At 40.2% G+C, this 12,992-nt stretch overlaps 1 protein-coding gene across 3 annotated transcripts; it reads right to left on the bottom strand.

The window, feature by feature from the left end:
- Window positions 1-232: 232 nt before the first annotated feature.
- DIO2 (iodothyronine deiodinase 2) lies at window positions 233-12,476 on the bottom strand (the record flags this gene model as incomplete). 3 transcript variants are annotated; one of them, XM_080344612.1, is made up of 2 exons in its annotated part: window positions 233-1,005; window positions 12,255-12,476. In XM_080344612.1, the coding sequence occupies 2 exons, from the start codon at window positions 12,474-12,476 to the stop codon at window positions 388-390; spliced, it is 840 nt and encodes a 279-aa protein (XP_080200738.1). The 3 variants fall into 3 exon arrangements, with proteins under 3 accessions (XP_080200738.1, XP_080200739.1, XP_080200740.1); XM_080344613.1 differs by having other exon boundaries at window positions 433-1,005; XM_080344614.1 differs by having other exon boundaries at window positions 947-1,005; window positions 12,332-12,476.
- Window positions 12,477-12,992: the final 516 nt, after the last annotated feature.

The following is a 12,992-nucleotide window of genomic DNA, read 5'->3' as shown; positions in this document are numbered from 1 at the left end:
TGCATTGGCCACAGGAGGATAAAGACACATTTCTGGTGAAATGTATGACATTGCCTTTGCATGGATTGCCTTCCAAGCAGCAATGCTTCTGGCTCACCACAGGGCCACCACTTCATGAGACAGGTTCCTGGGAGACAGGTCTTATCTATCACTCTTCCTGCTTGCCAGCAGCACCTTCTCATAGAAGCCTCTTCACTTCTTCTGTCCCGCAGCGAGCACAGGAGTGGGACTTTTTTTCTTACAATGATGTCTTTGTGGAGCTAGTTTTTTCTTTTATTTTCTTTTCCTAGTTAACATTCATTTGACCTTGTTATCAAATGTGTTCTCCTGCAATCATCTGAAAGGTCTTATTCAAACCAGCATATGATTTTTCCCTTTTACATCACCTTAAAGGGATACATCTATTGACATAGCTTCTGTAGAGAATGGATTTCATCTTTTGCTGAAATTTTGTTCCAGCCAAAGCCGAACCTCCTGCAGATTGTAGGAAAAGGGGCCTTTGCCTCCCAGATAGGCGATTTTTTGTCTCTGCACAATGCATACTCGCTCAAATGAAACCCCATATGCCACATTGGCATTGTTGTCCATGCAGTCAGCCACCACATGACACTGAGGTGGCAAGGAAAAGCGCTGTAGGAGCTGGTGAGCAGCTGCACATCGGTCTTCCTGGTTCCTGTGTTTCTTGACTTCAAATGAAGCGGGAGAGATTCCAGGAGCAGCCCAGCCATCTGATGGGTGAGCCTCATCAATGTAGACCAACAGAAAGTCAGCCACACTGGAGAACTCCTCCACCAGCTTGCTGAAGGCCGACAGCTGGCTTGTGAACGGTGGTCAGGTAGCTGAACCAAAGTTGACCACCAGTGGCCGCTCAGAGTTGGCAAAATCCAGAAGGTGACATTTGGTTCCACACTTCCCACTGACACTGTTCCAGCTGCTACTGTTGCCATCACTGTCCTTGGCTATGTGGATTACACTGGAGTTTGGGGCTTCTCCTCCAAGTTTGACCTGACAGTAAAACAAATTAAAACACAGCAAGTTAGTGTGACTTGCTTGTCCAGTATCCTTATGACTACTCTCTTCAAATAAATAGTCACTTGTTCAAAGAGCACAGTTAACAACCTGCATGGACACCAGCATGGGGATATAGCAAATCAAAAACAGCAGCTTCAAAAAACTTTATCTAGACCATCCCCACTCACAATGCAGGGAAATGTGCCATTCCTGACAACTATTCTATTTCATTATTGCTGTAAAATTTGATCTGAGATCTGTCTTGTCCTGCCCACCACACACATGGTCCTGACCACCCTTCTGTAATTGCAGACTCTTACTTTCTTTCAGACAAACTACCTCAGATTTCTTCAGATTTCTTCTTCAGAGACAAATTTTCTAGAAATTATTTCTTTTCGCTACCATCATCTGAGTTCTCTCTGCTTGGTTCACAACTTCCTTGAAAGGCAGTGTTCAAAATTTCAAGAGATTTTTTACTAATCCTCATCACACTTCATGTATCTCACAAGCTGCACATGTTTATACATACCGGATGTTTGCTTTTTATGAAACATCGTGACTGTTTTGGAAAAATAGCAAACTGTTGACTAGGGGTTAGCTAATGAGAAGTTATAATGCCTAGGTCCCTTTTTCATCTTTATAGTTGCTCCTCACCATGGATTTTGGGACTTCATCAGCCCAGCCTGAATTTGGTGCTTTACATTTGGACCCATTGAACTGCAACCTACATTTCAAGACAGTTTTCTAATTCTCCAAAACCATTCTGCATTGTATTCCTGATTTTCACAACATATGCAGTATTTCTCAATTTTGAGAGGTTTGCAGTATATTCTCTTCCATCCTGCAGTCCAAGAATTAAAATGCTCAGAGTGCCAAACACAGGAGACATCTCTGCAGATGCCTGCTCAATATATCATTCTGTTTTGACAGTGAACCATCCAAGACTGTGCTTCCAAAGGGTTGTCTAACCACTTTGCAGTCATTTAATCAGTGATTGAAAGACACATTTCCTTTTCCTCCAGTATTTCTCTAGAAGACTATTGGGGAAAAAGCAGCAGGAATAGGGCAAAGTTAATATGATGGTTAAAGTAGGATGAAATGAAAACGAACTATTCTCAGCTTTAACCCCAGATCTAGATCAAACTCAACAAGTAATTGTGGAAAAGTCATTTTGCTTGGTTTCTGTTTCCCTGCCTGTAGAAAAAAAGAATATAAGCATCTCATGGAAGGGACTGCCAGAATGAGATGGATCCTGCAGAGGGCTCCAAGATCCTTAGCTGATAACTGCTATAGAACCACAAAATATTATTACGTAAGATAATTAGTTTTTAATGAGCTCTGCTACAACAATTCCTATGTATCTGCTTTACCATCAAGTTCTAGTACAACAATGCAATTATCCTTTTGTATTTCTCTGACTCTAATCTCTCTCTGTCTCCTGTCTATTTGATTATGTTCAGAAGTGTTTCTTTGAAGGAAACATACAGAGCCATATTCTGAAGTCTTTCATATTTTATTTATTTCTTTCTGAAGCTACACTCCAATTGAAAATGATAGAAGTTAACACTGAATAAGAACCGCATAAAAAATGAATTAATAAATGACTAGGGTTGGGTGCACTTCTATTGTACATTACATCATAGGTATCCTGCTGAGTCAGATACAGTAAGAAGCTGAATTAAGAGTTGACTACTCAACTGATTTGATTGCTGCTGCACACAGATCCAGAGACAAGTGTATTGTAGATATTGGGTTCTCCGTGTCTCCCTGAGGAACCTGACTGCCTTGAACAAATCTACAGTTATTTGTGACTTGGCATTATTTCATCAGAATAGCAATAGAAGCAAGAGCCTAACAAAGCAAAGTTTGTAAGACTTCAAGCTGTCAGACTTCACAGCTACATGAGAAGGTCTCACAGCAAGTTGACGCATGATACAAACACCATTTTGATTATTTTCTATGGGGCAAATTGAGACACAACTGTGCTGCCATTCACTCAGAGATCAGCAAAGAGAACCACAGAAAGAAAGAATGCCTGAGACCCACAAATCTCTCCAGGACAAGCACATGATGATTGCACCCCTGGAAGCAGGGCACGTGCAGTTGTAGCTACACCACAGGCAAAGGAAGCAAGTGATGCCCCAGGAAAGTACAGCCCCTTATGGGGCCCCTCTCCATTAACCTGCACTTGCAGCAGTGCTGTCTGCTAGAGACCTGGACATAGTTTTAAAAAAATGCTTATTTTCCTTTGAAAGCAAATGAGTTTTCAAATAGCTCAATTTAGGACCTGCTGTCTGGGTGGGCTGTCCCTTGAACTCAAGGAAGGAAAAGAGCTGTATCCCAGTTTTTGAGAAGAAAGTATCTGTCTGGAGAGCAACAGGCTCAGAGACTCAGGCTGTTAACGTTTAAGAAGTAGCATTAAGCATGTTGCAGCATTTAAGAAGTGCTGCTACAGGCTACCTACACCTTAGCAGGTAGTAGGTACTCTTCTGTACAGCTGTTGAACATCTCATTTCTCTCTGCCATTTGGTGCAGTAAGATAGGTTAAGGAGGATTGAATAAGGTAAAGGGCCAGACCTGAGCAAAGAAATACACATACCAATATCATGTGGCGGCCACATAATCATACTGAGGGCTGCATTCAATCCATAAGCTAGCTAGACAACCCAGCATTTTGCGGTAAGTTGGTAACTACCAAAAATGGGCACAACTCAAGAAACACAACATTTGCACATCTGCACAAACACTAGATCCTCCTTTACCTATAAAGCTTAACTGTTCTTGCACTACCAAACAAACGCTTATTCAGAGCTAGCTTGCCCCAAATGTGCCTTATGGGCAAAGCCTGACATGTAAGTATCTGTGCTGCACCCACTTCCTGGATGAATAATGGACCTCAGTATTTAGGAGTGTGTGCTCATCCAATCAAAAAAGAGGAATAATAACATATGATTTATCTCATAAATCACAATTAAGCAACACACTTTGAATTTCTGATATTTGTCGGCACACTTCAGAGAAGAAAAATAAAGGTAAAAATGATAGAAGCAACTAAAACTCAGCAATGAACAGAGCTGCTCAGGAGACAGGAAACATCTGAGTAGCTGTTTCCCCTCACTCTTCTGGTTTTAACAGAACTATTATGACTGACAATTCTCTAACCAGCACTCTTGAACTGGGAAACCACAGCCTGCTTCTTGATCATATTTAAGCAGAAAGAGAGGCTACATATTGTAAGCTCCTCATTACCAACTCTTCAGTCAGGTGTACCAAATACTTACCTTCCTAGGTGGGTTAGCAAGCCCTGAAGGAACAAACTATCAAAACAACTCCCATCGAACACAGGCATGGGAATGACCTTGAAGTACTATTGAACGTTACCAAGGGTGCCAATGTATTTCACTGTTCTCCAACAATGCAAGTTTGCATTCTGTCTCACATACTCCCTACTGACAAAAAAATAGATGGATTTAGGAAATAAAGTATAAATGTGCCCTGCGTCACCTAATAGCAGTTTCTCTTCATTTTCCACAGCCATGAAGGAAGTCTCATGGCCGCAGGTTACCTATCATTTTAATTTTTGTTTCTAGGAGTGCTTGTGTTGGGCTTTTTCCCCCTTAATGAGACATCCTTGCCAAGCAGGCATTCATGAGGCATTTTCTGCTCTTCTAGAGAAGTAATTAGGTCGGTGCCTTGTTCCATACCAGTGTCAGGCACTCTAAAAAGCGTCCCTGCCCAGTCGTTAACGTTTAAACATAAGCAGCAGCATCTCTGCTAATTGGTCTTGATGAAGCACTGCCGTTCCCAAAGGGACTCTTTATTTCACCAGGCTTGGAACTGATTGACACAGGATGACAATATCATCCTTGCTGATCATCTACATTGTAGGCCTTGTCTGTCTCCTTTGTTGTTATTTATTGAAAGAAAAAATAACTCTTGGAAAAGAAAATACACGCAATGAGAAAAAACAAAAAACCCCATGTATTCAGCCAAACTGCTTTTGAAATCTTACACAAAGACAGGGAAGATATAAATTCTGAGAAACAAACTAACAGAATTCCCCTCACACGCAATCCAACATTTCTATAATCACGTACTTATGTGTGTGAATATTCAGGCATTCGGTGCCAACCTTCTGGATGAGGTGGAAACCAGCCAGCACACAAGCACCCCCTCCCACACAGTCTGCATGGGACATACAAGGTAGGCCAACCAAAGCTGAGAGCCAGCCTGGCCATCAGCAAGAACAAGCACCAGCCTGACACCAAAGCAGTGACTTGCATCATTCATGCGAATTTTCTGTTTGCTTGACAGCCTTGGTACTGCACCTCCTTCTTCTCGTCTGCACGCAGAGTGGAAAGTGAACAAGGTTGCTGATGCTTTAGCACGCAGACTGCAAAGTGAAGGACACTTAGGAGTGGGAAAGAAAGCCCTATTCATAAACTACAGGCTAGAAATAGCACATACTGCTAACTTTGTTGTACATTCTCCATGAAGACTAGGAAAAGCCCCCACAGACAAAACTTCACCTCCTCATTTACCTTTTCTTTTTTCTCATTTTGCTTTACCAGCTTTAACGTAACCCTCCTGGGATTCTGTACACTATATTATAGCTTTCATTCCCTGCATGAGGGACTTTCAAACAGTTTGGCAGACTCATCAGGCTCTGTCAACCCCCTAAAGAAAATAGGTGTTGCCAGACAATTAGTAGTCTGTGATATTAGCCATTTAAATATGGACATGCTGTGTTCAGGACTGGAGTCCAGCAATTGGTGATGAACTGAATCCCTCCAGCTTTTTGCTCCTTTTTAAATCCTCTGCTTTGATTTGATCCCATTCAACTAAATATAGCCTCTGAACAGCCTGATATTTCTCAGTGCTTCATCCAAATCATAATCAGACTTTGGCTGGAGAATTATACAAATTATTATTTTTGTTTTCTTTATTTATATGACCCAGGGTTGTGCAATAGATAAAAAATACAGGAGGCCCTTGTCTGGAGCAGCATACAGGAGTGGTAGCTCTTCATTTGTCATGGGGAGGTGGCAGCTTGCTTTAAGAGACTCCATTACTCAAATTGGAGAGCAGAGACTGGAAATGACTCGAGTTCTCCCAGAGTCCAGAGTCTTTATTTAGGATCAGGTGTGTGAAGCCGAGGGAGAGAAGTGGGAGACAAATTAAAAGGGCACAGTCCAGATAAAAATAACTAGTCAAATGTTGCTCTTTTTATTTAAAAACTGGCAGTTCCACAAATGAGCATGCATGGCAGAAGCATAAAGGAGCCTTTTGCCTTACATTCTTATAAAAGAGAATGGGTAATTTTAGTTCCTCTGATCAGGACGCTACAGCAAGCTTCTTAAGGGCTAATGTTTCCCTCAAGATGGGAGCATGGCTTATGACATCGTGGCCTCTGGGCCACAGGCTGCCCTTGTGGACTCTGTCTACAGGTGACAGAGGTCATCACAAGTCTTTGTTAGTCAGCACCTGGAGGACATTTAAAGTTAATCTGGATGACATTTTGGGGTTTTTTTTTACTCAGCTTTAGGACTGTATGAATACACAGTGGTGGTTTTGGTGGAGAGACAGAGGTGAGGAACAAGGACTGGGTACAATCCTTCTCCTGGGTGCTGCCCATTAGCTAATTTTCTATGTCTACCACAGCCAAAGTGGGTTTCCACAAGGGTTTGACAAAAAAGCAAGCAGTCCTTTCAGTCGCTTTTCACACCTAAGGGTGAAAATAGAAGACTGCAAAGAGCTAGTGTGGAAGAAGTGAAGTTAGGTCCACAAAATGAAACAGGATGAGTATCCATGTGTGACAGGGCTTATCATGTTCCTTTTCCTACCATTTGTCTGTCTTGGGCATTCAAACTGTAAGCTCCACAGGACAAACTGTGTACTCCTCTTATTTACGACACTGCCTAGTGTGTGTCCCTGGTCTAGGATGGTCCTCAAAAACTACTATAACAAACATATATTAATACTAATGACAATGTTTTAATAATAATGCCAATGACAAGCCCAAATACTGTTGAATTTATGTTCTAAACACTACAGGAATGATTTTAATTGTGGTTTTGTTTTGTTTTTCTTACTTCTTTCATGAATGTTTTCATTTAAATATGTCAATGAAACAATTCCGCTAAGGCTGAACTTTGTAAAATCAATAAAAGATTTTTAATACCACACAATGCCTAGTTCTAAACTCTGAAACTATACAACACACTCTCAAAAATTGCCTTTATCACTGTCAAACGAAGAGAAAGAGACACTTCCTTACCTTGCCAGAGAAAAATAAATACAAATAATAAATATAGAGGTTATGTCTTTGTTCCAACCTTTAAAAAATAGCCCCAAAAAGCAAAGAGTTACTGGATAGCTGAACAGCAGGTGAAGGATCATGTCCTTGTATTATTTTCACATACAGCTTTGTAAGAATGCTGTGCAGCAGGCACTTAACGTGGCAGTTTTTGAGCTATCCTGCTTTGTATACTGATTTATTCTTTTTTAGGAATAAATGATGTACCTAGCAGGCAGGCAGAACTAGCCAAGGGCATTTTAGTTGTGCTCCCTTGAAATCTCACGAAAATCCTACTGGTTGTTTACTGAACCAGTCTCTTTGCTGCTACTTCCAGAGCTGGGCCTGTGCTGTGGAGTTGGGATCATCCTGTGCCAACCATTCCCTCCATGCTGGGTCTGTCATGCCGGAGCTTGCTGCTGGCCCATTCTAAAGACAGTAAAAAACTGTACAAGTACATGCACACACCCATCACCATCCATCGCTTGAGATATCAGCATCCTTCTGAGGGCTGTAACATACATTTACATTTACATATGTGCACAAACACACAAGTTCATGTTATACGTGTACCAGAGCATTCCTAAGTATTTGGCTGCTTCAGGGAGATGACATTATGGTCTTTCCCACAACTACTCTGCACTGAGGTGAAAAAGAGAGTGGATTTCCTCTAGGATAACCTTACAGCTCGCTGCTGGAGACCAGGAGCAGAAGCTCTGCACAGCTGAAACACAAAGGTTGTATCTGATACTGGAAAAGCTCCCAGCATGAAGCCTCACCACTGGGCACTGCTAAGGGGTACAACCTTTTTTGTACCCATTTTAAAGCATTTTAAGATAACAGTTTCTCACCTTTGGAATCCTAGAAAGCAGATTCATCCCAGTACTCGAAAGAAAGCATGGAATTAAGCAAGTTAAAAAAGCTCTTAAAAGTAAATACTGTGTATTTTTCAAAACTTCTCTAGCTTTTCCTCTGGATTTCTGTAAGGTACATGACACATTCAGTACACATGTTGAGGGCTATTACAAATGACATGCTACATTTATACAGATGGCCCATATAAACCATGCAGAAGGCACACTAACACCTGCCAAAATCTCGTCTCTTTTTTTTTTCCCCTCTTACCAGTAAATGTGGTTGCTTTCATATCTATACTTATGTATACATACACACATATATATGTGTACACATATACAGAAAAATTAGAGTGGGCTGACTCCTGAAAGAGCAGAATACGTATGCCTATGTGTGTGTATTTTTGCATTTACACACATATACGTATGAACATATAGATATATATATACAGATACACACACGTATACGTATCTATATATATACAAATACATATGAAAGTGTGAATACCTACACACACATACATACATGATTTGCTCTTCAGGAGTAAATCCACTAATTTCTGTGGAAAACAGAGCACAACTATAAATTAGAAAAATAACATTTAAATAAAATAGTTGTACTCTTTCAGTTATATAAAGTTAATGTAACTTGATTACTCACTCTATCTCTGTTATGATAATTAATCTGGGTCTAAAAGCTCCCTTTTAATGTAAGACATGATTGCCTCTTAAGAATAGGAGGAAGATGTTCTATAGATCACAGAGCTGGTGCAGTGTAGAGAACATCAACACTGAGTGTGATACTAAACTCAGAGCTGTGGAAATAAAAATAAATATATTAATAATGGATAAAATTTACATAAGAAAATAAAAACAAGCAAAAGATCAATCATTTTGATTCCAGTGGGACTGTAAAATGTGGAGAAAACAAGTCATATAGAGTGTTCCAATAAAAAAGAATACTGCATATACTCTGTATACAATACAACAAACTCAGCATTGTTTCTCCTCTGAGGATGTTAGAACCTTCAACTGTTGCTAGGTAATCTTGCCTATGAAATAATTGTCATAACCAAAATGTTGTGTGCAATAATACTTAATAACAACAAAAAGCAGAACAAAAGCAAGTTGAATTTCAAGTAAGATATTCACAATTTTTTTCTAGAGGGGAATATGCATGAGAATAGCTATTTTCTAATATACTCTAAGTATTACAAGATGATCCCTTGCACACAGTAGTCTTGAATCAAAGTTACTTAATCCTGGGTCAGCCTGTGCTTTCAAGGTAGGGCTCCTTTCTTGTAATAAATTTACTTTAATGTAGAATCTAGTATCTACCCACAGAGTTTTTCTGAAACGGCTTAGGGTAAATTTTTCTGTGAATAGAAATCTTATATCAAGTACTTTTGTGAAAAAAAAGCCAAAAAATGTGGTCAGGAAGAGTTCTGTGTAAGTAACACAAAATATAGTAAAGCCAAACATAGTTACTGCTTTAATCCAGTCTTCTGCTAACTGGTAGTCTAGCTTTGGTTTATCTCAGATATCTGCAATTCTGCTATTCTAGCTGAAAAAATGTTGATTATCTCATAAATACTCCTCAATGGAATGAGCTTAAACAACTGCTTAAGTACTTTCCTAATACCTGGTTTCAGCTAGCAAATTGGAGCAATAAGCAATCACGGTTAAGATATTGACGGCATTTTACTGTGCTGTTTAGTGCCCTGGTTCTGTAATATTTTCATTTCCTACCCTCACTAATTGGCTAAGATTAAGGTATCACAACTGGGCAGTTCTACTCATGATTTAGAAAAATATAATTTAAGGAAAAAGATGTTTTGTGGGACAAACATATTCCTGCTTTCTAAACATGCCACAAAGCAGGTTGTATTTCAATTTTATTCCAACGCTACCAGTACAACTTTCCAGCTGAAACTTTTTCTCTTTCTCTTCCTTACAGAAGCAGCAGAAGATTCTTCTCTATTGTGGAAGCGATGACTCTTCTTCTCCTAATATTGCTCCTTAGTTTATTGTGTCCCGTGTATAATTTGATTTCTACAGTTATCTACCTTTCTGTGACAATCAAAGGCTTCCAATGATCTTCTGTCCTTATGGCCCATAATCCTATTAAGGTAAACAGAGTCTTTCCATGAACTCTTGGTCAACTAGTTACATCTTAAGAATAGCTGGCATGAATGGACTTTTCTCCTTTTCTGAAACAAGGGGATAAAAACTGGTTATATTTATATACATATTTCTGCTGAGTTCATGGAGGCCCAGAATTCATTGTAGGGGCCTTAAAGCCTGATTGACCTGAACAACCTAGGTCATTTAATGGTGACAAGGGAGGGTTTTTATTACCAAAGTTCAAGGGATGAGTTTCATTGCCAACAACAAAAATAGCACAGTCTTTCTTCCTGTAGAGTCTATGGTTGACATTAACAACATTGAAAAGCATGTGACATCTTTATTTTAAATAATTTTGTGTTATTTAAGCAAAACGAGATTGAAAATATCTCAGGGATATAAGGTTCCGTACACCTTCACACCTTCTCCAGACCCTGGGCCACATATAGATTGCAAATGTGAGAACTGGAAACGTGGTTGTTTCAGAGTCTTGCCGCCAACTTCCACTGGAGCCTTGACCAAGTCAAGTGTCAACTGTCCTGCCTTGCCTTGTGTTTAAAATGGGAACAATTGTGTTTACTGGCTCATTTAACAAGGCAGCTCTAAAATTTACTTAGTGTCTGTGAAGAGGCTAAAAACAGAAACTAGAAGGGCTAGGAGAATAGTGAGCTTCATTCAGCAATACTTTATTTGGGTAGCCAGCTGGCTGATTCCTAGGGTGGCAGAAAGACATTGACCTATTTGGCAAAAGCTAATGTTATTTATATTTGTCTTACACTGAAAACTAATGTCCCCATGGCTTGGATTTCAGGCTAAGCAGCTTGTATTCCATATCACAAAGCCAGCAAACACCAACACCACCAGCTTTTCACATCTCTAGGTAAAAACAAATGCAAAAGCGATTTTGGGGGAGCAAAAGAGGACTGTGGAGAAGATGATACAAAAAGAAGCATTTTAGAAGATATAGAACTATCGTTTGGATAGGACCCCTACAACCACATGACATCACACAGGGTATGTTAAATTAGATCGTCTAAATAAGACAACACATTAACAGACTAAGTACTGTTTCAGAAGCCACAGAGCTCTGAATCCAGTTCTTCTACTTACTAACTGGGTGACCTGTGTAAGAAATATCATTTTTTGGAGTCCACCTTTTTAATCTATAAAAGGGAACTACAACTATCTCATAAGACCTGGGCAGTACCACTGGGTAATGTTTGTACAAAACTTAAAAGGAAAAAAAAGTACATGTTGCATAACTGCTGTTGGCTTTATTAACTTAAGTCACCACGCAGTTGTCCCTCAGCTAGTCAAGTTCATTTTTAATCTCTAGCGTGTCCCTCTGTCACTGCTTTCATGAAGAAAAAAGGCTCACTGTTTCACTCCATACCCAGTTCTGTTACCTGGATGCTTCCTCCAATATAAAAATTGACGTATGAGTAATAGAAAATGCCAGTGTAATGACAAAGGTTCGTTTCTACCTTTTACTCTAATTAAAGCAGTTCTGTCTATGTTATGTAAGTGACATCTATCTATGTAGAGCTCTATCTGAAGACACAGACTTTATACAATCTCTAGGATCTCACATGGCAAACAATCGAACAACAGCTGTGAAAATGTCTAAAGCATTTTACAATTACTCTTATACGAAGATCTTGAGGTACTTTATAAACATACAGATCATTATTCATACAGGTGGGGAAACTGAGGCACAGCTAAACTAAGTGACACGGCCATGGTTGCACAGTCAGTGGCAGAGCAGAGAGACGGCAGCTCCCAAAACTCATGAACCCTTAGCCCCAACTTAGAAGTACTGCTTTTTGCCAGTTTACAGTTCTCCCACCAAACTTAATATGGAACAGGAGACAGTCTGCATCGCACCGAGTCATTCCCTTCCCTTCTCCCTTGACAACAGGGATGTCCATCATATCCCCCCAGCCTGACAGTCCCCATCCCCGCGTACCCACCTGCTTGTAGGCATCCAGGAGGAAGCTGTTCCAGACGCAGCGCAGCCCCTCCGAAGTCAGCATCCTCCGCCACTCACCGCGCCCGGACTTAGACCGGCTCAGAAATAGCACCATGTGCTTCAGGAGGATCACAGAGTCATACAGCGCAAGGAAGAGGCAATTGGAGAAAAAGACCGGCAAGATCTGAAGCGTGATCAGCAAATCCACACTCAGCAGACCCATCTTCTTTACTGCTTATCTTCAGCTGGATACCTTCAGCTCCCTTTTTTACCCTGTACCCTCATTTAAAAAAGTAAAGTAAAAAGCATTTTAAAAAAAAACTCATTACCCCTCTCTCAGCCTCTGTCTTTAAAATGAGCAGAGCCAGTTAAACATGAGCAGGCTAGTTAAAACCATAACTGCACGATACTCATTCAACTCGGAGCTGCTTATTTTTCAGAAACTAAGATGTTAACAATAATTCTTCCCTTAACCAGAGACCCGATTTTGTTGAAGAGAGAGGCAGCTGTGTTTCCAGTTCCCTGCAGTTACAAAATTTAAACTGAGATTGTTAATTGTTAACTTTCCTGCACTATCCCATTGTTTCTCAGCTATTTAAGCACTGAACAGACCTCTCATTTCTGTGTCAGTAAAGCTGGCTACCAGGTGCAACAATACTTTTTTAAAAAAAGGTTTATGTACATAAACTTTCTGTTCCTCCCTCCCTCTTTCCCTCTCCCCCCTCCCTGCTCTCTCTGT

This window comes from Nesoenas mayeri, assembly GCF_963082525.1.
Source record: "Nesoenas mayeri genome assembly, chromosome: 5".
In the NCBI taxonomy this organism is placed as follows: Eukaryota; Metazoa; Chordata; class Aves; order Columbiformes; family Columbidae; genus Nesoenas; species Nesoenas mayeri.
Note: the sequence above shows the minus strand (reverse complement) of the source record. Positions and strands in the feature narration are given on the sequence as shown.